A 26,897-nucleotide genomic window follows, 5' to 3' on the forward strand; every position below is an offset into this window, starting at 1 on the left:
AGAATCATCTTCACTCCACAATGACGGTAGAACGGCTTTCAGGGCTGGCATTGCTCAGCATAGAAAATTATCTTGCATTCGGAGGAGATTACTCATCGGTGATTGACAGCTTTGCCAGAATGGAAAAGGTGCAAAGATTTAATGTCAAGGTCAGCTCAAAGTTGAATTCATATTTGCTGTATAAATAATGCAATATAATACATCTTTACATTGTTCAGAGATAGAAAATTTAGATGGTAAAATTAATGTACTCATTTCGTAACGGTTTTATTTTGCCCCAGCCGAGATGGTTCATGGTTGAGAACAATAAGCGTAACATCTGGTAACAAATGAACATACAATATATGCTTCTCTGCTGACATATATAATTTGGCGGGATTTTTCCCCCTTCTGATGCCAAGGTCTGGACACACCACTGGATTACCTGGCTTCCAGGGTTAGCTGGACTAAGCTATGAGAAGCGAATGAATGAGACAAGACTTTATGCATTAGAAGGGTTGTGTTTATCGGTGTCTCTGATCGAGATGTTTAAGAAAATGAAGGGTATTGATAAAGTAAGTGCAGAAAAGGTCTTCAGCAAAATTGAGAGTGATGGCACAAGGGGTCACAGCCTGAGAGTAAAGAAGAGGAGAGTTAGGATGTGAGTAAGGCAAAGGTCTTTCACTCAGAAAGTAGTTACCCTGCACAAGTGAAGCGAAAATCAGGGTTAAGCAATTGGTTCACTTCTGCTGTCCGTCCATCCATCCGTCCAGAAATGTCAATTCATGATAAAGGAACAACTTAATTTAAATTTAATATTGTATTTTGAACACTCATCGGAACATAAATCGGAAAGCAAACCTGCCGTTTCGCAGGTACTTTACCTCTGAATTTGGCCTGTTCACACATGCACGGAGTGAGATTCTATTTTTTTACTCTGTCTGTCTGTCTGAAAGTCAAACAAATTGAAAATCATTTCAAACAGGAAACTTACTGCGTTTGAGGATGTTATAAAGGACACAAGCAACAAGCGCGAATAACTAATGTAACGCGTTTCATGGGGTGGTGTAAAAGACACTGACTCGGCGGCGGTAAACTTCGATAATTTATTTATTATACAACTTTTACAATCTTTATTTTATTTCAATTTAATTATATACTTGAATAGTGTAGAACACAAATTGCCTTCTTATTGCTTCCAAAACCCTTGAGTTTTGCAGGACTTCTTCTCCTTCTTGTGTTTGGCAGCTTAGCTACCGGGGTAGCGATCATTTCTTGGAAGCGCGACTGTGTCGCTGATGCAGTGCCCCTCAACCAGTACACACGGGTACTCATTTCGCCGACCTCGGAAGGATGACAGGCTGTCAACCCCCTGGTGTATTAATTCAGCGGTCAACGGGGCTTGAACTCAGGACACTAGGATCCCAAGCTGCCACAGGACACTGGGATCCCAAACCGCCACCCTAACCACTAATCCAACAACAGGCTCTTTGCAGTACCACTTGCACATGTTAAATAAGGTCATGTATAAGACACTGCATCAACGGCACGAAACTTCCGGAATTTTTTTATACGACCATTAAAATCATTATATTATTTCAATTGAATTGTATACCTAAACACTGCGTGAGGTAAGGTGTTCTATGAACTCTCTAGTTAATGCATGGAATAGTCATCATGAAAAAGGGAGATTATTATATGCATTAACTACTCTCTAAGTAGCCTGGTGTTGGCTTTGTGGTTAGGGTGGCTGGCTTAGGATCTTAGGGTCCTGAGTTTGATCCCTGTTGGCTGCTGAATTAACACCAGGTGGGGTTGACTCAGCCTGTCATCCTTCCAAGGTTGGCAAAATGAGTACCAGTGTTCTGGTAGAGGGGCACAGTATCAGTGGCACAGCTGTGCTTCCAAGAAATGATAGCTACCTGACAGCCAAGCTGATATACACAGGATCAGAACAGAACTACTCTGTGAGTGAGAGAGAGAGAGTGGTGACAGAAACAGTAGATTGATGTAAATTTGAGTTCGATAGGTACCTTGACGCATGGGAGATAAAGTGGTACATTGATATTGACAGGTCTGCTAGGCATGCAGCTTAATTATGGACAGGTAATTGTACATGTGAGGTGATTGTGTTCCCTGTATTTATTCATTCCAAACCCAATAAACCTCTTCATCTTCCCCAAAGATACAAACAAGAAGGGCGCTCGGTGGAGTGCATACCTCCGCCACGCAATGCCTGATCCACGAGAACATATCGGGCCCAATACATTTTTGAAATGCCTTGCTATATATCGGTTTCGCTCTATCTCTCAATGGTGAAGAATCACTTTAAAAATTAAATAATTCTCGTATCCAGATCCAAATTTGGATCTTCACCAAAATCAAATCTATTTGTCCTTGTCACACATCCAACGTGTCCACCAAGTTACGTCCGAATCTGTCCACAACTTTTTGATATATCATGCTATATATCGTTTTTGGCCCTATTAGTCCATGAGCCAGAGTCGAAATTGGTATCACCTGGGCGGGCAAATTCCCATGGTGTTGTTTTAATAGCCCTATGTCTGTAATTAATAAATTGATGTGGTAGACCTTTGTAAGGAGCAGCTTATTGGTGGTTATCACTCATTCAACATGATGAGGTGAGGACAAATTCTTGTCAAATTCTTAGGGGTCAGAGAAACAAAGTCTATCATAACTTTACCACCAACAAACATAGCCTCACGAACTACAACTCAAAATGTCAATATTATACCCCTCTGCAAATTGATATGTGTCTTGAAACAATTGGTTCAATAACTAGGTCACAGAAGGTCAAAAGGTCATGAAATTTTGCTGATGCTAAAAATCTCACCTATTGCCACCAATGGAACTACTACTTCATAAATTAGGCACCTATTTCATCCTAACTGCCCAGAATGTAAATGGTAGAAACCTTGTGAGACAATAAAGTGGTTATTGTTCCTTTATTTTGCAAAATGTGCATTCCACAGCAAATGACAAGAGTCATATTTACAAAACTAACAGAAAATTGTTGTTTTAGCGTAATAGCGTGGTATGAAATCTATTCCGTAGGATTTTTGTGCTAAAATTGATTATTTTGCTTTATCGGGTTCATTTCGGTTCTTACAATCGCAAAATGATGGAGGTCAAATTTTCCGACCCCTCGACCCTACCCGGGTGGGGGGGGGGCATTTTTGTTCCGTAACCCCCCGAACTTAATCCGTGCTTTTCTGCGCTAATAATTAACCGATTTTTACGATTTTAGGGTCGTTTTGGGGGCTCTATATGACGCTGAGTCTTCTTATGACATTTGCGAAGCGACTAGAAGTAGCTATCACTGACTTCCGGTTTGATCGACATTGCAGTCAAGGTAATTATATCATGGTAGAAATAAAGCTTGTCATATTTGTGTCCATTCTTACAGGTTTTCGGGCACGGGAAAACGTTTGGTGCAGACTTTCTTTACTCTCAGACTGTCCTGTCACGAGATATGGGCACTTTCAGGACAACCGGTACTGATAAAATGCTCAAGAATTTAACCATCTCTTGAAAATATTTACATCATATTCATTTCCATATATTCAGCTGTATTTAAAAAAAAATACACGTTGCATCCTATTTCTAAATGCAAAAGCAATTAGTTACTGTCCAAACAAGCTTCACATGATACTTTTTATTAACCTCCGCCATCGAAGATGGACGGAGGTTACTGTTTCCCCCCCTGTATGTTTGTTTGTTTGCTTGTGAACAGTATTACGGAAAAAAACTCCTGGACGGATTTCGACGAAACTTGGGGGGGGGGGGTTAGGTCTGGTCCAAGGATCATGCCATTAGATTTTGGACCCGGTCCAAAGTCCAATATGGCCACTACGCCGGCCATTTTGAAGAAATATTTGAATTTTTGTTTTTGCATTTCTACATGTTTTAAGTGATTTACAACCCCCCCAAAAAATTAATTTGTTAGAAAAAAAAAATTTTGCAACTTTTTTTTCAAAAAAATTTCGATTTTATTTGAAAAATATTTGATTCTTTTTTTTTTTTTGCATTTCTACATGTTTTAAGTGATTTCCAACCCCAAAATAATTTGGTACAGGAAAAAAAAAAATTGCAACTTTTTTTTCAAAAAAATTTCGATTTTTTTTCGGCATTTCTACATGCGCGTCGATCTAGTTTAGTTTATTCAATCGTGGTTCAGTAGAGTCTGATCTGTTTTGACCGACAATGAATAGGATATCAGGTTCACTTAAGTGACCCAGCAGTATTGGCGGCGGATGTTTTGCACTCTACCGAGTGCTCCCCCTCTAGTTACAACTGTTTCCATCATTACAACTATGAATATGACACCACAATAACGTATGGGCCGCGGATTCTCATGCAAGAGCGTCCCAACATTACGGACTACCAGACGATTGTGCATTTATTTGCAGGCTAATTAAATAATAAGTCTTGGCGATAATTACGTCTGAATCAGCAACAACTAGAACGGGCACTCAGTGAAGCGCATACATTCGCCAACGCTACATTTTGCCCCCCCCCCCAGAAACCGTTGATTGTGAGGGTATTTAATCCCATACCACATCTGCCATCTCATATGTGTTATTATGGCTTAAAAACATTAAATTTCCTGTGTCATATCGTATATCACAAGATTGGGCATTGAATTCGCAACATTTTGGCATTGGTTGCATGCAAATTGGATAAAAATCGACCGCACTATGGCAAAATGACCATTTTGACCTTTTCATGACCTCGACCTTGACCTTTGTACTCTTAATTTTGTAATTGGTATTAGAGTGTGGGGAACAGAACAGTCAACATTATGGTGTTGGTTTCATGCAAATCGGATAAGAATTGACCGTGTTATGACTAAAACCGCACATTTTGCAATGTAGTGACTCCCCTGACCTTTGACTCCCAACCGCGAATAAGGGTTATTACGTCATTGTGTCATGTCACATATCCCAAGATGGGGCATTGAATTCTGAACATTTTGGCATTAGGTGCATGCAAATTGGATACAAATTGACCGCGCTATGGTAAAAAGACGATTTTGACCTTTTCATGACCTTGACCTTGACCTTTGACCCGATCGCTCCCAAAATCTAATCAAATGGTCCTCGGATAATAACCAATCATCCCACCAAATTTACTGCGATTCAGTTCAATACTTTTGGAGTTATGCGAATAACAAACAAACAAACAAACAAACACACATATTCACAAATAAATAAATAAATAAATACACAGCGATCAAAACATAACCTTCGCAACAAAGTTTGCGAAGGTAATAATCTCCTGAATCAGAATTAATGTCCACAGAGACTTCATGTTCGGAGTCGTCAGGGTTTCCATTTCCACGGTTCTGTAGCTTGCACAGTGGTGTACACCTCAAGACATGGTGAATACAAATGCAGCTCTCTGGTCTACACTGTCGTCGGCACTGGCAGGTGACCATTTCCATCACACCATCTGGTGCTGGCATTCCCTTCATCCAAATCTATGTTTAGAAACCCATCATCTCCTTTTGTCCAGCCATGCCCTGCTGGATCAGGTATATCAGGATTCCTCTCTAAGCTCCGTCTCCATACCCCAGCCTGAGAGTTTGCACGATGTTTCAACAGACTGTCCTCACATGGAGGAAAAAGGCTGGACTCAACTTCACCTCGTTTGGTGAGAAACATTTAATATCTCAGCTCATTCACATGTCTTGTGTTTGATGAAGGTGCATAGAGAAGACATGTGAAATGCTGCAGAACAGCGAACAGTTCATCTGAAACGTCCCATGTCGCTCCCAGACTGGCGAAAGTTTCCTGAAACTCCCTGCTCGACCTTAGCCTATCCAACGGTGCCGTCTTGCCACGTCCAACGAAGGCACTTATGGTGTCACACCCTGTGAAGGCATGCAGTCCGATGAATGCATCTTAAATATCAGCGCCAAGAGAGTCTCTGAGATTCTTAATATCCATGAACTGCGTTCTGGTTTTGGTGCCTCGCTTCTGGTACAGACGACTGGGGATGTCCTTCGCAAATGACAGACATAGCACAAAGACATCTGTGTCTTCAGAGACAATGAATGCACTTGAGTATCCATAATCTGATACATGTTTCGCATGCAATAGGACCCGCGTGTCTGCTTCTTCTTGTGAGGAAGAAAGCTCGTGGACTTCGTAACAACCATCACTGGTTATCTTCCAACACTTCTCACCACATGTTACATGCAGTTGTTTGTTGCCTACCATCGCTCTATTGCTGGATGATTTCCATTCTTCGACAAGGAACTTGAGCAGACTTGTTTTGTTATCGGCTTCAGAAAGGAAGTTCCGCCACTGTTTTAACTTGTGGCTGGCTATGATTGTCCTAAATTTGACACCCGTTCCTGAACCCCTGTTGCTCCTCTCGGCATCCTTGATTGATGTCTCAAGATACACATTGAATACCACGTCGATCCTCTGGCTCTGACCACCTTCGTTTAATACAAGCTAAAGAGCGGACCTTGCAAGTTCAGCAAAGGTTTGGTTGCTTCCATTAATTTTCTGAACGACACTCATTCCATCAATGACGCAGGCGGAGAGATTGGGAAGAACCTCGGCTGGTGGCACGTTCTTTCCAATGTGGTTCAAGAGTCTGGCTTTATCTGTCCTTCGCAGCGATCCATCCTCATTTGTCAAAGCCCACGGCAAGGGTCCGAGTGGGTGAGCAAACGCATCATGCATGTCAAGCTCATGACTTTGTGCGATGACTATCATGTGGGCATACAAGTTTCGATCAGCCTTTATGATGACATCTTTACCCTTGAACCTCACTTTGTTGATACAGATGTTCACGAATGTCTTGAGTCCCTGTTTCTTTAGCTTGGCATGGAAGTTCACAGCATTAGGATGATCTTTCTCAAGACGGTCACGCTTGATTTCTTTGCAAGCCTGTTCACCTGTCTTCTTGGCATTCAGCAGGTCATTTGTGACATCATCAGGGGCCTGAGTTCTTGTTGAAATGTTAACCAAGGCATCCTGGTCCTGTCTGAATGGGTTAATCCAGGAGTTTTGCAGAAGGTCAATCAATGACTGGATATCAGCCTCATCTTTCAGATTCCTGGTTGGTTGCAAATCGGCATGGTTTAACCTTGAGCTACAAAGGCTTGGCATGTATCTAATCTGCCTCAGGTCCATGCTCCTGAATTCAACATTTAGGTAGTACTGGCGAACTGCTCCTGGATTCAGACTAAAACCCTTTGTTCCACCTGGAGTCTGGGTGTCCTTATTTATGGTTTCCTCTAATGTCTGATCAACAGGAATTCTGCCAAATGGGATCTTCTCTCCAAGCTGTACGGTGAATCCCCCCTGCATGAACTGTTCGTAGACCTCAGGATGATCAAGTTGAAGTCTTGATATCTCAGCATAGTAGACAGGGAGGTATCGGGCGTAGTTTAGCCTGTCATAGGCAAAGCACCATGGGATTATCTCTCGAATGGACCACAAATGCAGAATCCAATCCCCTTCTCTCGTTGACCGCAAACGTCCAAGGAGAATTTCAATTATGTCGATGTAAGACATCCAGAATGCAGACAAACTTCCATTTCCAGACCTCAGGAAGTCAAGGTATTGATGGAAGAGCTGCATTACATGTCTACATGAGGCACTTGACATGACTTCATCCAGTGTTTGAGGTGAGACGTCATTAGCAAGTCCTAGTAAGACAAGTAGAGCTTCATCTAAATGTCCCTTTTCATTTGTCTCTCTCCACTGCAGGAATCCATTCCATGCAAGTCGCATGAGCGCTTCATACATGAGTTTATGCACCCTCACTGCACGATTGTACTTTCTGCCGTCGAGGACCCCCCCTAATGGAACCATCTGCAACCACTCCTGACTCAATGAAGATATCTCGAAGACCTGCATCCCCAAATCTCTTTCCAACAACAGCAAGCAGTGTACATGTTGTGTGGAAGACACCCATTCGGAGTATGATGCAACCAAATTTGTCTTAATGCTTCCATGCAACCTCAAGCGCTTTTGCGTATAGTGCCTGGTTAAACAGACACACACACACACACACACACACACACACACACACACACACACACACACACACACACACACACTATCACGTTTAGCTGCAAGCTGACCATGACCTTAACAGATTGGCTAAGCACTTCATACAGAGTTGACAAATGGGAGGCAGGTGAATTCACTGTTGGTAGGTATGCTACCGTGTCGCCAACTACACCAATGTCACTTCGAGCTCTGATTTTAAATCCAGTCCAACTTAAGACTGTCTGGAATTCTGCATCAGACAGACACACGAGAACCCAAGCAGTACTCTTCACGACTGCTCCATGGACAACCGCAGATATATCATGCTCAACAGTCTCGATTTTCCCGGGCCCAAGACGTTTTCCGGCATTGTAGACAGGAGTTGTGCTCGCTTCAGCTGATATTTTCCTTTATTTTGTTTTAACTATTGGCACATTGGTCAGAATTCGTGGAAGTTGTGGTCGAACCAACTTTCTTTGCACAACAATGCCATTGACCCTATGGGATGTGCCACCACCACTTAGTGTCTCTTCTAATCGATCAATATTGTCCCATGCCAATGTAGTGAAGACACCAGGATGAATATCAGATGGTAAGGGGACTTGATTCTCAGACAACGATAGCTTCTGCAAGCTTAGGGCTGTTTAGATTTCTTCTAGTTTTGAGTACGAGACCCCATGTCCAAAACGATTCAACATATGAATCAATCCAACGTTACCCGTCAATGATTTAACAGCGAATGGCAACAAAAGTTGCTTCGGAGGCTGCTCTTTCCCATGGGTGACAGCATAGACTATATCCTGTCCAAAGGAATTTGACAGTCTCTTCACTATATCTGGTGAACATGGGACATCTGTATCTCCTGTCAATAGTGTCTGAAAGAAACTGACAACAGATTTTTACCACCAATTTGTGCATCAATTACTCGCTCAACTGCATCAATTTCACAATACTTCAAGCCCTTGCAAATCGGCTTCCTTGGATGATGAGAAATCTGAACATCTTCATTGACTGCAATGTCGATCGAACCGGAAGTCGGTGATAGCTACTTCCGGTCGCTTCGCAAGTGTCATAAGAAGACTCAGCGTTATCTAGAGCCCCCAAAACAACCCTAAAATCATAAAAATCGGTTAATTATTAGCGCAGAAAAGCACGGATTAATTTCGGGGGATTCCGGAACAAAAATGCCCCCCCCCCCGGGTGGGGTCGAGGGGTCGGAAAATTTGACCTCCATCATTTTGCGATTGTAAGACCCGAAATGAACCCGATAAAGCAAAATAATCAATTTTAGCATGAAAATCCTCCGAGAATAGATTTCATACCACGCTATTACGCTAAAACAACAATTTTCTGTTAGTTTTGTAAATATGACTCTTGTCGTTTGCTGTGGAATGCACATTTTGCAAAATAAAGGAACAATAACCGCTTTATTGTCTCACAGGGTTTCTACCATTCACATTCTGGGCAGTTAAGACAAAATAGGTCCCTAATTTATGAAGTAGTAGTTCAATTGGTGGCAATAGGTGAGATTTTTATCATCAGCAAAATTTCATGACCTTTTGACCTTCTGTGACCTAGTTATTGAACCAATTGTTTCAAGTCGCATATCAATTTGCAGAGGGGTATAATATTGACATTTTGAGTTGTAGTTCGTGAGGCTATGTTTGTTGGTTGTAAAGTTATGATAGACTTTGTTTCTCTGACCACTAAGAATTTGACAAGAATTTGTCCTCACCTCATCATGTTCAACGAGTGCTAACCACCAATAAGCTGCTCCTTACAAAGGTCTATCACATCAATTTATTAACTACAGACATAGGGCTATTAAAACAACACCATGGGAATTTGCCCGCCCAGGTGATACCAATCCGTCAAATTTCGGGGTCTGGCTCATGGACTATATCTCTCAATGGTGAAGAATCACTTTAAAAATTAAATAATCATACAAAAAATATGAAAAATTATATTAGCCGGATCCGGATTCAGATCGTCACCAAAATCTAATGACTTCGTCCTTGTCAAACACCGAACCTGCCCACCAAAATTCATGCGGATCCGTCCACAACTTTTTGATGAACTATCCTGCACGCAAACAGACAGAGAGACAGACAAACAACAGAGAGAAGTGAAAACATAACCTCCTTCACCTTCAGTGGTGGAGGTAATTATATATACAACTAGAACGGGCACTCGGTAGAGCGCATACCTTCGCCGCCGCAACTTTTTTCCGGGTACATTTGAAAAACGTCATTTTAAAACGTCCATGACGTCACAACCGTCAGTCCGATTGACGTCAAATTTGGTGTGTAACCTCCTTGAAGGCAGTCCAACAAAATGGAATGATAAACACTGAAAAATTAAAAAGTTGAAAAATGACGTCATCTTTTGACGTCATTTTGACGCACTTCTGGGGACGTCACGTCCAATCGGGGACTACCATTCTGAAAGCTCGTAGTTCACTGAACGTTTTAACGTTGGTTTCATGTCAATAGCTCTATTAGATCTGAAGCTATGCCTTCAAGTATATATTTGACCTTGAGTGTGACCTTGACCTTGACTACAGAGTTAATTGGCAAAACCTGTACATCAATAAACAGATATTTTGGTACTGATCCTAATGCCTGGATTTGGGAGACTTTGCTTTATAAATTATATAGATATTTGAATGTAAAATATCAGGACATTTTAGCCACAATTAAAAAACGTCATGTTCAAACGTCAATGACGTCATAACAGTCAGTCCGATCGAAGTCAAATTTGGTGTGTGATGTCATTAAGGTAAGTCCTACAAAACGGTATGATCAAAACTGATGAGATCGAAAATTGAAAATTTACATCATCTTGTGACGTCACTTAGACGCATTTCCGATGACGGTATGTCAAATCCGACACTACATATCCGAAAGGTATCTCGTCATGGAACAATATGGCGGTGGTTGCATGTCGATAGCTGTATTATGAAGGAAGTTATGCTCAAAAGAGTGTTTTTGACCTTTTCATGACCTTGACCTTGACCTTTGACCCGATCGCTCCCAAAATCTAATCAAATCGTCCTTGGATACTCACGAATCATCCCACCAAATTTCATGCAATTCGGTTTAATACTTTCTGAGTTATGCGAATAACAAACAAACACACATATTCACAAATAAATAAATACACAGCGACCAAAACATAACCTTTCGCAGAATGCGAAGGTAAATATATATATATATATATATATATATATATATATATATATATATATATATATATATATATATATAATATCTTGCACTTACTGCTTTTAAGATGGCAACTGCCTCCTTGCTGAGCCACACTGGATACAGCACATCATCATGTAGGATTGATTCAAAGAGGTCATCTTCATTATCAGCCTCAAATGGTGGTTGTCCAGCCATCATCTCATACATGAGCACCCCCAATGCCCACCAGTCCACTGATGCGCTGTATTCCAGCTCCTGCAGGATCTGGAACAAGACAGGAGCCATTTTGCATCTGCTTTTAGGTATGATAATTGAAACCCACTCTGAGGTTTCAAATGGCCAATGCAGGCAAATAATGCAATCAGTCAGAGAGGTTCATCTAGAAAGAGGGTGAACCATTTTTCCGATGCTCTGAAATGATATTCATTGCCATATGCTCCTTTGTGGCCATACGTAAAGGAGTAAACAAGTACACTCAATCACAATAAGAAATAGTTGTGATGCAATGTCATTAAAAATTTCGGACACTATTTGCTATATCCGGGACAAAAGGTTATACATCACAGATAGAAGGCTGAAAACAAATCACATTTAATATACTGGAACATGTGTAAAGGTTTAGAGACATCCTCTGAAAACACTGAAACTGCCTAATTTGCATTATGTAAACCCTATATACAGAGCCTAAAAAAGTCTACACCCCCTTTCAAATTTTCCACTTATTGTTGCCTTATAGCCAGGAATTAAATTGCATTAAATCAGACTTTTTCCACCTATATATACACATCGAAACCCACAACTTCCAAGTGAAAAACAAATTCTACAAATTTCAGAAAATTAATGAAAAAAAAAACAACTACAATATCTAGGTTGGATGAGAGTCCATCCCCCTTATAATAGCAATTGCAAATTAGTTGAGGTGTAACCAATCACCTTCAAAATAATTCACTAAGTTAATTGGCCCCCACCTGTGTTAAATTGTCATGATTCTTTATTTGAGAATAAAAATTAGCTGTTCCTGTCGGTTTCCTCTGCTGGGTAGTGCATTTCACACCAAAGACTCAACCATGAGCCCCAAGGAGCTTTCAAAAAATCCTCCAGTACAAAGTTGTGGAAAGGCACAGATCAGGGGATTGGTATAAAAAAATATTTTAAAGGCCTTGGATATCCCTTGGGGCACAGTCAAGAAAATTATTAAGAAGTGGAAGGCGTATAGTGCCACCAAGGCCCTGCCTATACCAGGCTGTTCCTCCAAACTAGGCAACCAAGCAAGGAGAAGACTGAGCAGAAAGGCCACCAAGAGGCCAATCTTCTTCTTCTTCTTTCGGCTGTTCCCGTTAGGGGTTGCCACAGCAGATCATCCATATGATCCGCATAGTGATTTGGCACATGTTTTACACCGGATGCCCTTCCTGACGCAACCCTGGTCGCCTCTTATGACACAGGGATCTGGTACACCTATTTTAACCGGGGTATACACCAGCCCAGTACACTGGTACTCATTTCGCCGACCTCGGAAGGATGACAGGCTGAGTCAACCCCCTGGTGTTATATGACTTGGTATACATATATATATATATATATATATATATATATATATATATATATGTATATATATATATATATATATATATATATATATATATATATATATATATATATATATATATATGTATATATATATATATATATATATATATATTCAGTGGCCCAACGGGGCAAATGCAAAATGTAACATTTGGTGCAAACACAACACATCACATAAAGAACACCATCCCTACTGTGAAGCATGGTGGTGGCAGCATCATGTTATGGGGATGTTTCTCATCCGCAGGGACTGGGGCACTTGTCAGGATAGAAGGGAAAATGGATGGAGCAAAATACAGAAAAATCCGAGAGGAAAACCTGCTGCCCTCTGCAAGAAAGCTGAAATTGGGATGGAAGTTCACCTTTCAGCATGACAACGACCTGAAGTGCACAGTCAAAGCTACACTGGAGTGGCTAAGGAACAAAAAGATAAATGTCGTTGAGTGGCTCAGTCAGAGCCCCAACCTCAATCCAATCAAAATTCTGTGGCATGACTTGAAGATTGCTGTCCATCAACTCTCCCCATGCCAGTTGAGTGAGCTTGAGCAGTTCTGTGCAGAAGAGTGGGAAAATATTGCCCAATGAAGGTGTGTAAGGTTGGTAGAGACCTATCCCAATAGATTCACAGCTGTAATTGCTGTCAAAAATGCTTCCACCAAGTATAAACTAAGGGGGGTGGACACTTATCCAACCAAGATATTGTAGTTTAGTATGTTTAATTAATTTTGTGAAATTTGGAGAATTTGTTTTTCACTTGGAAGTTGTGGGTAACTATGTGTAAATGAAGGAGGAAAAAGTCTGATTCAATGCAATTTAATTCCAGGCCAGAAGGGAACAAAAGGTGAAAATTTTGAAAGGGGGTGTGGACTTTCTCCAGGCAATGTAGGTAATATAATTTTCAATAACTCAAAATGAAAATTAAACTGGTCAATACCAGAGTATGAAGGTTGCTTTTCACCATTTGCACAGTATGAATGTTGGCTTGGGCCCTTTGACCACGACACAGTTGAACAAAATATTGTGTAAGTCATGAAAACATGTCTGTCATCCCCAAGCAGGAACACAAAATTTGGAGATCAGCCAAGCTGTTTGATTGCATCATCATCATCATCATCATCATCATCATCATCATCATCATCATCATCATTCCCTGGCTGATACAGACTTCACAACCCCTTTCCCAGACGTCTCTATCGGCAATCTCCGTACGAAGATTGCTGGCATAAACACCTGTGTCTGACAATCAGGGTAGGACAACATCCTACCATGCGTCGGTGTTAATGTTTTGGCCTTCTAAAGGATAAGAGATGAAATCGCCTAATCCTTGGCCCTAAAGCAGTGACCTGCAAGTTTAACCCTTTCTTTGCTTGCTTCTTGTGTCAGAGATCAGTGGGAGGTTACCATAAATATCATTAAGCATGGCATAATTTCTCCAAGATATGATATTTTTTGCAGCACTTTTGGACTTAGGGTCCACGTTTCAGAGCCATGCAAAAGCATATTTTCAACGGTATCCCTGAAGAGGTTTACTTATAACCTGGTGTTGGCTTAGTGGTTGGGGTGGTAGCTTGGGATCCTCGGGTCCTGAGTTCAAGCCTTGTTGGCTGCTGAATTAATACCAGGTAGGGTTGACTCTGACTGTCATCCTTCTGAGGTTGTGACTTGAGCACCACTGTAGCAGACAAAAGGCTGCACATGAAGGGAAGGGGTATTGATGGATTGATTTAAAAAAATCTGATATTGGTGTGGTGCAGACATGATGGGCTGAATGGTCTCCTCCTGTGCAGAAAAATTCCTTGTAATTCCTTGTAAAAATTATTTTAACTTCTCTGGCATAAGGAATCTCTGGCCTTGATTCCATAAGGAATGGACATACAGGTCCACAGACATCACCTTATTTTAATAAGATGTTTTATAAATGGCTGTCCCAATCTTTACGAGGGAGTATTTCATTAACTTCCTGAGTTTTTTTTTTAACCCTATATTTGCTGTATTACATATGTTTGGACAAGTATTGACAGAAATTCATGAAATAATCTTATCTAATTATTTATTCCAAACGGTGGCCAATCAGCCATAATCACCAAAACTTGGATGGCAGGCAAACTGACTTTAAAAGAACATACCCCATAGTGTGGGACATACAGGGGGGGGGGGGTAGGGGGTGGTTGGAGAGTTTCGTGTCTTGGCTCACAAGGTGATGATGGACATATGGACATGAAATTGAACTCGATGTAGAAACATTTGTTAATGCAAGACCATTATACTGATGGATTTGATGGAGATAGAGACAAGACATCTGCAGGATGGGAGTCTGCACCAAACTTGCTTCCTGTCCAATGACCAAGATCCACTTTATAACTGTTTGCACTTTCAGCATGTATCAGTATTACATAATGCAGTCATATGAGATCTACTCAAACAAATACGGTGAATCTGGGTCAATAGAGAGGAAGGTTTGAGTGCTGTATGTGTTATTCCCTTCAGCAGTCCCTCATTGTGCTCTCCATTCACCACATGAGTTCCAATAAGGGTCAGGCAGGTATACGAAACACTAGCATGTTGTGTTGTAGTGTGTGAAATGCTTTGAAGCACTATGCCATTCAGCAGAATATTGCATTGCACTTGAAGTGCCAAGAGTGTTTAGAAAGCGATCCTTTTTAAGTTGCCAGCTTTGTTTTCTGTTTGTACATGAAGTACTCAAATGGTCTTCACACTGTATTCGGTTATTCTTTAATGAATAGAAGCTTTCAAACTGGAGATGAAACACTGTGATTGGAAGCTACACTCCATCTGCCAAGCTGGATCTCACACACACACACACACACACACACACACACACACACACACACACACACACACACACACACACACACACACACACACACACACACACACACACACACACACACACACACACACACACACACACACACACACACACACACACACACACACACACACACACACACAACAAAAACATAAAAGATTGATCAATCATGTGAATTTAAATTTTTGCCATTTTGAATGACCTACACCAGCATATCTATGCAAATTATTGAGAATTGATGCGTCATCAGCACCATGTTCCCTGGATCGAAAAGTTGATGAAAGAAGATGCAAATCAAATAATCAGGAGGAATAAATAGAACAGAGCAATCAGGAGGAACCCGCATAGGCAAAGATGGAGCCATCAGAAGGAGCTTCCATGGGATTCGGGTTTTGCTTGCGACTCCTCTATACTCAACCCTATCCAAGTGCAGCCAAGTGGGCCTTACAAAAACAATTTCCAAGAGTTCACCTCTCCGTAGACAGAGAGAGAAATCAAGAGGAAAAAAGAGAGATCAATTTTACACACAATATATAACACAATTAACTACAACTTAGACCTTTAACATGTTTATTCAATGATCTCGGAATACCTTAAATCTTCTTTCATCCAGGTGTTGAACTTGCGACGACAGATTGTACATGGGAGTACGTAATGTCCCAAATCGATACACAAGCCTCAATTCCTAATGAACTACCTGTTCGGTTGTTCATCCAGCACATTCATGATACGCCTCCATTTTGAGGGAACATGTATATATATATATATATATATATATATATATATATATATATATATATATATATATATATCTTCTTCCTCTTTCGGCTTGCTCCCGCTAGGGGTCGCCACAGCGGACCAACTGTCTCCATTTTGCTCTATCCTCCACATCTTCCATTGACACTCCAACCACCCGCATGTCCGCCCTCACCGCATCCATGAACCTCTTCTTTGGCCTTCCTCTTCTCCTCCTGCCTGGCGGCTCCATCTTCAACATCCTTCTCCCGATATACTCCGTTTCCCTCCTGTGCACATGTCCAAACCATCTCAATCTCGCCTCTCTCACTTTGTCTCCAAACCGTCCTACCTGCGCTGTCCCTCTAATACACTCATTTCTTATCCTATCCATCCTCGTCACTCCCAACGAGAATCGCAGCATCTTTAACTCTGCCACCTCCAGCTCTGCTTCCTGTCTTTTTGTTAGCGCCACCGCCTCCAAACCATACAACATAGCTGGTCTCACTACCGTCTTGTATACTTTCCCCTTCACTCTTGCAGCTACCCTTCTGTCACAAATCACTCCTGCAACTCTTCTCCACCCACTCCATCCTGCCTGCACTCTCTTTTTCACTTCTCTCCCACACTCTCCGTTACTTTGGACAGTTGATCCCAAGTATTTAAACCAATCCACCTTCCCCACCTCAACTCCTTGCAACTGCACCATACCACCACCCTCCCTCTCATTTACGCACATGTACTCCGTCTTACTCCTACTGACGAACATTCCCCTTCTCTCCAGTGCGTACCTCCACCTCTCAAGGCTCGATTCAGCCTGCTCCCTACTCTCCCTACAGATCATGATGTCATCTGCGAACATCATGGTCCATGGAGAGACTCCAGTCTGATCTCGTCCGTCAACCTGTCCATCACCATTGCAAACAGGAAAGGGCTCAGAGTCGATCCTTGGTGCAATCCCACTTTAACCTTAAACCGGTCCGTCATTCCTACCGCACACCTCACCGCTGTCACACTGTCCTCATACATATCCTGCACGATCCTCACATACTTTCTCCACCACTCCCGACTTCCTCATACAATGCCACAACTCCTCTCTTGGCACCCTATCATAAGCTTTCTCTAAATCCACAAACACACAATGTAACTCTTTCTGGCCTTCCCTATACTTCTCCATCAACATTCTCAAAGCAAACATCGCATCAGTGGTGCTCTTTCCTGGCATAAACCCATATTGCTGCTCACAGATCGTCCACCTCTCCTCTCAACCGAGCTTCCACTACTCTTTCCCACAACTTCATGGTGTGGCTTAACAACTTTATCCCTCTGTAATTTCCACAGCTCTGCACATCACCCTTATTCTTGAAAATCGGAATCAGTACACTTAATCTCCACTCCTCCGGCATCCTCTCACTTTCCAAGACTTTATTAAACAATCTGGTTAACAACCCCACTGCCATCTCTCCTAAGCACTTCCATGCCTCCACTGGTATACCATCTGGGCCAACCGCCTTTCCACTTTTCATCTTCTTCATAGCAGTCCTCACTTCATCCTTACTGATGCACCCCACTTCCAGATTCACTATCTCCACCTCTTCCAACCTTCTCTCTCTCTCATTTTCTTCATTCATCAGCTCCTCAAAGTACTCCATCCACCTTCTCAACACACTCTCCTCGCTCGTCAGCACATTCCCATTTGCGTCCTTTATCACCCGAACCTGCAGCACATCCTTCCCAGCTCGGTCCCTCTGTCTTGCCAATCGGTATAAATCCTTTTCCCCTTCTTTTGTATCCAGCTTCTCATACAGCTCGTCATATGCCTTTTCCTTGGCCTTTGCCACCTCTCTTTTTGCTTTTCGACGCCACTCCTTGTACTCCTGCCGACTTTCTTCATCTCTCTGACTATCCCACTTCTTTTCGCCAACCCCTTCTTCCTTATACTTTCCTGTACTTCCTCATTCCACCACCAAGTCTCCTTATCTTCCTTCCTCTGTCCAGATGTCACACCAAGTACCTTCCGAGCTATCTCCCTCACAACTTCTGCTGTCGTTGCCCAATCATCCCACCCATCTTTACCACCATCCAGCGCCTGTTTCACCTCCTCCCTAAATTTCACGCAACAGTCTTCCTCCTTCAGCTTCCACCATCTGGTCCTTGGTTCAGCCCTCACTCTCTTCCTCAACCTCACCTCGAAAGTCATCCTACAGACCACCAATCGATGCTGTCGAGCTACACTCTCCTCCTGCCACAACCTTACAGTCACGAATCTCTTTCAGGTTGCATCTCCTACTTAAGATGTAATCCACCTGTGTGCACTTTCCTCCACTCTTGTATGTCACCCTGTGTTCCTCCTTCTTCTTGAAATACGTGTTTACCACTGCCATTTCCATTCTTTTTGCAAACTCTACCACCATTTGCCCTTCCACATTTCTCTTGTTGAGACCGTACCTCCCCATCACCTCCTCATCCTCTTTATTACCTTCCCCAACATGACCATTGAAATCTGCTCCAATCACCACTCTTTCATCCTTGGATACACTCTCCACCACTTCATCTAACTCACTCAGAAAATCTTCTTTATATTCCATCTCACACCCCATATGTGGGGCATATGCACTGATGACATTCATCATCACCCCTTCAATTTCCAACTTCACACTCATCACTCGGTCAGACACCCTCCTCACCTCCAATACCCTCTTGACATGATCTTCCTTCAGGATTATCCCGACACCATTTCTCCTCCCATCCACACCATGGTAGAACAGTTTGAAACCACCTCCAATGCTCCTCGCCTTACTCCCCATCCACTTGGTCACTTGTACACACAGTATGTCCACCTTTCTTCTCTCCATCATATCAGCCAACTCTCGCCCTTTGCCAGTCATCGTCCCAACATTCAGAGTTCCAACTCTCACCTCCACACTTCTACCCTTCCCCCTCTCCCACTGCCTCCGGACTCGCCTTCCCCGTCTCCTTCTCCTCCTTCGCCCAGCAGTAGCACAATTTCCACTGGTACCCTGCTGACCACCGGTACCGGTGGCGGTCGTTGGTAACCCGGGCCTCGACCGATCCGGTATGGAAATTCGTTTTGTTGTCCGCATAATAATTTGGCATAGGTTTTTACGCCGGATGCCCTTCCTGACGCAACCCTGGTCGCCTCTTACGACACACAGGGATATGGTACACCTATTCTAACCGGGGCATACACCGGGCCCAGTACAACTGGTGCTCATATATATATATATACACGACCGGTCAAAAGTTTTAGAACATCCCCATTTTTCCAGTTTTTACTGAAATTTAAGCAGTTCAAATCCAGTGAATAATCTGAAATGGTACAAAGCCAAGTGGGAAAATGCCAGAGGTTAAAAAATAAGTTTGGATTACCAAAAACTGAAAAATAATGTAAATTTCAGAGTTGTTAAAAAAGGACCTTTTCAGGGTACAAATAATGGGTTAGCAAGTGTAGGTAAAAAGTAAAAAAAAAAAAAAGTAATGGGTAAAAAGTGTAGGTCTTTTCTTTAGAGAAATTGTCAAGTGGCCAAGGTGTTACTGAGTACAGTTTGCTACACCATCAAAAGGCACTTGCAGACTGGAGGAAACTCTGACAGGAAGATGTCTGGTAGACCCAAAGCCACAACACAAACAGAAGACAAGTTTTTGAGAGTCAACAGCTTGCGTGATCGGCGGCTCACAGGACATCATCTTCAAGCTCAGCCGAACACTGGTCGAAGTAAGGAAGTCTAAGTTTCAAGTGTGAAGAGAAGACTTTGAGCTGAAGGTTTAACAGGTCGAGTGGCAGCAAGAAAGCCATTGCTAAGTTGGCAAAATAAGAAAAAGAGGTTTGCCTGGGCGATGAAGCACCGCCAGTGGACTACTGAAAACTGGAAGAAGGTGTTATGGACAGATGAATCAAAATTTGAAATCTTCGGTTCATCACGCATGGTTTTTGTACGCCATCGAGTAGGCGAAAGGATGGTTCCACAGTGACAACAACTGTCAAACATGGAGGAGGAAGCGTGATGAACTGGGGCTCTTTTGTTGGATCCAGAGTCGGTGACTTGCAAAGAGTGACTGGCACCCTGAACCAAAAGGGCTCCCACCACATTTTGCAGCGCCATACAGCGTTGGTCAGGGGTTCATCCTACTGCAAGATAACGACCCAAAACATACCTCCAGGCTATGTCAGAACTATTTGTGAAGAAAAGAACAAGACGGTAGGCTTCAAATCATGGAATGGCCAGCACAGTCTCCAGGCATAAACCCCATCGAGCTGGTTTGGGTTGAACTGGACAGAAGAGTGAAAGCAAAGCAACCGACAAGTGCAACACATTTGTGGGAACTTCTGCAACATGTTGGGAAGAACTTTCCGAACAATATTTGATTTCCAGTGGAGAAAGAATGCCACGAGTATGTTTGGCCGTTATTTCTGCAAAAGATGGCTACTTTGATGAATCCAAAATTTAGATTAAATTTTGTTCAACAAAACGATTCCATGATTTCTTTTTTTATCTGCAATTGTTTATTTGTTCTATGCTTTAATTTCAGAGTACATTGAAACATGAAACTGCTTAAATTTCAGTAAAAACTGGAAAATGGGGTGTTCTAAAACTTTCGACCATTAGTGTGTGTGTGTGTGTGTGTGTGTGTGTGTGTGTGTGTGTGTGTGTGTGTGTGTGTGTGTGTATGTGTGTGGATATATATATATATATATATATATATATATATATATATATATATATATATATATATATATATATATATGTTGCGATTTGAAAATATTTTTAAATTTAATGTATTGTTCCGAATTTCGGTCCGCCCGGCGTGCGATCGGCCACGTAACTCTAATCGCGACCGTGTCGGCCACCGGTCTGACAATTCAGTCATGACCCTCCTGGAACTACCGCCAGGAGCCAGTCATGGGTGGGGGTTTAACCTCACCATGATCGTGCCAATTGCCCACCCGTGCAGGATAGGGTTGCTCGCCAAATTCGACCTACCTAAGGACCTGCGCGAGTGGTCGACCGGGCGATCGTACCTCGCCGCAGGTCGGCCTAGGACACGAACCACTTAAGCGGTCCGTTCCGTGCTACCGTGATAACCGAGAGGTGTTATCGCCGACCTCGACGGATGTGATTCTGTTTATCGGGTGTTGAAACCCACTACCAGTTATTCCACGAGGTAGGGTGGCACTTTCCACATAGGGAGAGGACGCAACGAACGGGAAACATTTCACAAGCACATTTATTGCACACACAAGCAAGGGGCAGTCATGCAATTTACAGGCAATGCAATGAAAATTAATCATGCACGGGACAGGGACAAAGACACGAGCAAGGCAAAAGCACTACAACCGACTATTAGTTATTCTTTACGAGCACTTAAACTGTTTTACTTATGGAGACTGGCGCCACAAACACACATACAAAAGCCCAAAGAAATAAAAGGAAGAGCGTGACCATGTGGTGAGCTCCCCGAGCTCGTGTTCTCCACGATTCGGCTCTGCACATGATCTGGAGCGACTCCGCCATGACCACCGACCCCCTCAAAGTGCCCTCGATCCAGAGCGACCCAGCCAGCACGGTCCGGCGAGCGAGGTCCAGCGAGCGAGCCTTCGCGTCCGCTCACACGCACGCCTCAGACCTTGTCGTCGCAATCGCGTTTTTCCTCAGCGGAAAAACTCTCGCCCTCCCATTCCTTTTCTTTTTCCAAAACTCAACTCGCTCGCGCTCGCGTTCCACCCCTTTTCTTCACCAAGCCCCACCCCTTGTGCTCACGTTCCGCCTCTTTTCCACCAAGCCCCGCCCCTTCTCAACTCCCGCCCTTCCTTCCAGAACATGCGGGAAACTTCCAGAAGGAAGGGTTTTCCCTCCAAATCGGCGACGCTCACACCGCCGCGGTATTCTTCTTTTTCCCTTTCAGGGTGAAATCCACCGCGGCGATGCCATTTGTTCGGGGGAGGGGGGGGGCCGCCTGCTTTCCCTCGTCGAAGGTCAGGCCTCTGGCAACCGTGTTCTGAGGTAGAACGCGGTGGTTGTTGAGGCGGCGTGGTTGGTGGGTGTTGTAATGGTGGCGTGGTTGGCGTTGTGGTTAAGGTGGTTGTTGTGTGGTTGATCCAAAATAATGAGAGATAAAGAAAAACGGCTATCTCAAAGAGTCGCAGCCCGATGAACACACAAATAATTCCCTCTGAACAACGGTGGGGAACTAACTGAACAAAAAGTTACCGGCATAACTGACCTGAGGACCTTTATGGTGTATTGCAAATTTCCACAGCCATAACAGTATATTATGAAATTTTTAAACATTTTTTATTGCACAAAATTCAATGCAACAGGAACTTTTTTTACAGGAAAACCAACCAAACTTAAACAAGATATTACAATGACATCTAAAAACATTCTCACATGACCGAATCAAACTATTAGCCAAACAACCCCTCACTAGCATGATGGAATAGATCCTTTTTGCATGAACCACAAAATCATACTTTACCATACAAATTCTTGCAAATCTAATGAGCTGAAATGAAAAAAATATTATTACCTATTTTAATTGTTACATTGCGAGATGGAAAGCTATACAAGACTACTTTATGAAACACACTCGTACTAGAATCATTCTGTCCAACTCCAGATAACACATAGAGATACGCAGCTACACTATCATCTGGACTCTCTTATCTGCTATCAGGCTATCTTGCTAAATCCTGTGAATTCAATTATGGTAAATTTCTTAAAACTCTTAGTATAGATATAGTATAGGACATTTTGAGACTGACCGTGCATGTTTGTCTTCCCCATTTTTACATGGTCCTTGTGGACACGTAGTTTCTGGAGATTTCAATATAATTATAAATCGTGAAATTAGGGATCTGATGAAAATGGGAGCTAAATATGGGGAACCAGTAACTCAACCTTGGAGCTGCATTCGGTCTTCAATTGTGGATTCCGTCTCTAATTTTGTTAACAAAGTGTGCACCAAGTTTAAATGATTGGTAAACAGTTTCAATGCATGGTTTAACAAAGTTGTGGAAGTCCTGGATAATAGGATTAAGTTTTTTTTAGTAGTCGGGCTTGCTTTTACTGGGTCTGTCAAAACCAGTGTTGAATAAGCCAAGTGTTCGTAAAGACATTCGGGATCTCCATGATAGCAATGTAATAGCTCCAGCAGATAAGGCTGATAATAATTTTGTTGTGGTTTGTAAAAAGTTTTATGTAGAGGTTTCATTAACAGAGTTAGGCATTGATAAACTGACTTTCACCAGTACAGTATAGGAAATAGCACAGATATTCCTTGTCATAAGTCACTCCAAGATATCTCTGAGCATCAGGAAGTTTTAGTTAATAATTTGGTATTAAATGTGAAGAGGTAAATCTTTGTATTCCTCAGCTTTTCTGGATCCCTAAGCTTCATAATAACCAGTACAAGTATGAGTTTATCACGGGTGCCAGGCAGTGCTCTACCAAAAAGTTGTCAGTTATAGTTAACTCAGGCTTACAAGTTGTTAGAGAACAGTCAGAAAATATTGTTTAGCAATTGAGAAGAATTCTGGTATTAACATTTCCTGGAGCAGTAATTCTTCCTTGGAGTTCTTAGATAGGATTAGATCCCTCAATATCAAGTCAGTTGAAGTTTTTGATTTTTCAACTTTATATACAAATTTGGATTTAGTACTCGTGAGGGATTCACTCTTCAAAGTAATTGACAAGGTTTTAAACTCTTTCAATAAGTTTTTATGTGCAAGGTTTGATAGAGCATTTTTTTTTCGAAAAATAAATACTCAAGTTTTCATTGTTTTGATAAACATAAGTTTCAGGATGCTGTTTATTTTTATTTCATTATATACTTTTGTGTCTTTTTATGGGATAATGTTTCAACAGGTTAAGGGTATTGCCATGGGTGGGAATTGCAGCCCCCAACTAACAGACATTTTTCTTATTTTCTGTGAATTTTTTTTAGCTCTTACACGAGCCTCGACATTGTACACAACATATATTTATATATATATATATATATATATATATATATATATATATATATATATATATATATATATATATATATATATATATATATATATATATATATTCATTTATGCAGAAACTGATGAAGGAGAAAAAAATTAGGATTAGCTAAAATATTATATATATATATATATATATATATATATATATATATATATATATATATATATATATATATATGTCATTATATAGATGATATTTGTGTGGTTAACTATAATTTTTTTGATAGGCAGCTTCACAAGGTTTATCCAGATAGCCTGATTGCAAACAGGAGTGGTAATGATTGTCCAGTTGCTGCATATCTGGAAGTGTTGGTTAGAGTTGGACAGAATGGTTTTAGTTCAAGTGTATTATCATAAAGTTGATGATTTGTTTCCCTGTCATCTTGTACACCTTTCCATGTAGCAATGTACCAATTAAAATGGGTTACAATGTCTTTTCATCTCAGCTACTGAGATTTGCAAGAATTTGTTCAGTGAAGGATGATTTTGTGGAACGTGCTGAGAAGGTTTTTTTTTCTATCATGTGAAACAGAGGATATTTGGCTAATTGTTTGATCAGGTCTTGTGAGAATGTCTTTAGACTCCATCCTCACCTTTTATTTAAGTTTGATTGGTTTTCATGTCAACAAGTTCCTATTGCATTGCATTTGATTATAATAATGATGAATGAATTATTTTAGTGAGGTAAATTATTAAATTAATATTATTAATTAAACATATATATATATATATATATATATATATATATATATATATATATATATATTTGGTATTAAATAATGGAGGCATTTAGATTTAAAAAAAATATAAAAAATATGATTTATAAAATACATTATAAATAAGCATTAAAATAATTGGTGGTTGCAAGGATACAAAGTGCAGCATGTTAACATCGGTTGTTAATGCCAGGTGGAATATTTGAATAACAGTTTTGAGTCTATGGTGACATGGAGGTGCTGTGTAATGGACATGTCTCCAAGGTAAAGTGTTTATCGCTTAATATATTATCATATAAAGTGGTGTATGATTAAAGTTATTCAAATGTAGTAATACTTTAAATAAAAGTAATAGTTAAAGAAGTTTGAATAAGGATATTGCATTGCTGTGTTGACTGACTGTGTACGGACACAACTTTGAGGTTGTGGGTCCATTGATGTTGAGTAATCTACTGATGTGGACCTGTGACCGGGGTTGTGGATCCGCCGTTTGGAGAGGTTCTGGACTGAAAGGATTGAAACCTCGATGATAAATGGTGTATTTGAAATATATTTGAAGATGATAAATTGAAACCAGCTGATGATCCAGGCAGTTGGGAAATCGGTAAATTGCTTATAAGTTAAGGATTAAACTTCAAATAAAATAGCTTTCGTAAGTAGTTACCAGTACGTAATTTATCTGTGTTTATATATTGTGTTTGTACGTGTGTGTGTGTGTGTGTGTGTGTGTGTGTGTGTGTGTGTGTGTGTGTGTGTGTGTGTGTGTGTGTGTGTGTGTGTGTGTGTGTGTGTGTGTGTGTGGGTCTTTTTATGCCTGGCTTCCTTCTTGGGATAGGACTATGGTGCAGTAATTGGTCTTTATTTTGATCATAGTTGACTCTACAAATATCATCGATATAATGACATATACTGTACAGTATATAGGAGATAACGTCTTTGCTTAGCCTAACTTCTTCTCCTTCTTCAGCTAATGCATAAATTAAAACTCACAAGGAAAACAAGGAAAATGTCAGATAATCGGGAAAATCTATCCCACATAAAGACACAAAAGTGTCAAACAAAATAAAGTTGACAACGTCCTTAAACTTCTGTTGCTCAAAGCAATTAAAACCCGTACATTTGTTCTGAGAAAATAATGACGTATAAAATATGTTACATAAAAACTTATTGAAAGAGTTTTAATTTTTTTTATCAACGACAGAGTTCATAGAACACCTTACCCCATGCAGGCTTAAGAAAAAGGACATGGGAAGGGTCTTTTCAACTATTGCTTATTGCGTTTCAGAGCACGATCTATATTTCCTATGATCCGCTGTTTTGTCTGAATGTCAATATTCCCCAATGCTTGTGGCAAATTTGATTGGTCGAGATGAGGTAAGATGATGTAATATTTTGGCCAAGTACTTCAAAACTGAAGGATTTTGAAAGTGCCAAAAAGACAATTTGTGTTCTCCAGGGTGCAAGTGTATAATTCAATGGAAATAAAATAAAGTTGTTAAAGGCTGTATGAAAAAAAAACTTTTTTTCAGAAGTTTCCCACCATTGATGCACTGTCTTTTGCATCACCTGATCTTACACGTTATATTAGTCATTTGTGCTCATTGTTTGTGTCCTTTATGACATCCGTGAAAACTGTTTCCTGTTTGGAATAATTCTCAATTTTGTTTGACTGTCAGACAGGCAAACAGACTAAAAAAAATGTACTTTACTTCTTTGTGTGATGTGTGATCAGGATGAGATTCCACACAATTTGCCAAATTCAGAGGCAAAGAGTACTAC

At 41.2% G+C, this 26,897-nt stretch overlaps 1 protein-coding gene across 2 annotated transcripts in view; it reads right to left on the reverse strand.

Moving 5' to 3' along the window:
* LOC147012278 (protein kinase C epsilon type-like) overlaps positions 1-26,897 on the reverse strand; it is a 341,866-nt gene that overhangs the window by 24,633 nt on the left and 290,336 nt on the right. For both annotated transcript variants that reach the window (XM_085856184.1, XM_085856185.1), the window contains one exon: positions 11,294-11,482. In XM_085856184.1, the coding sequence (XP_085712310.1) occupies positions 11,294-11,482 (189 nt within the window). The remainder of the gene's footprint in view (positions 1-11,293; positions 11,483-26,897) is intronic.

The sequence above is a fragment of the Eptatretus burgeri genome, chromosome 15, assembly GCF_056783735.1.
Source record: "Eptatretus burgeri isolate ZD-2024b chromosome 15, Ebu_testis_v1, whole genome shotgun sequence".
Taxonomy (NCBI): domain Eukaryota; kingdom Metazoa; phylum Chordata; class Myxini; order Myxiniformes; family Myxinidae; genus Eptatretus; species Eptatretus burgeri.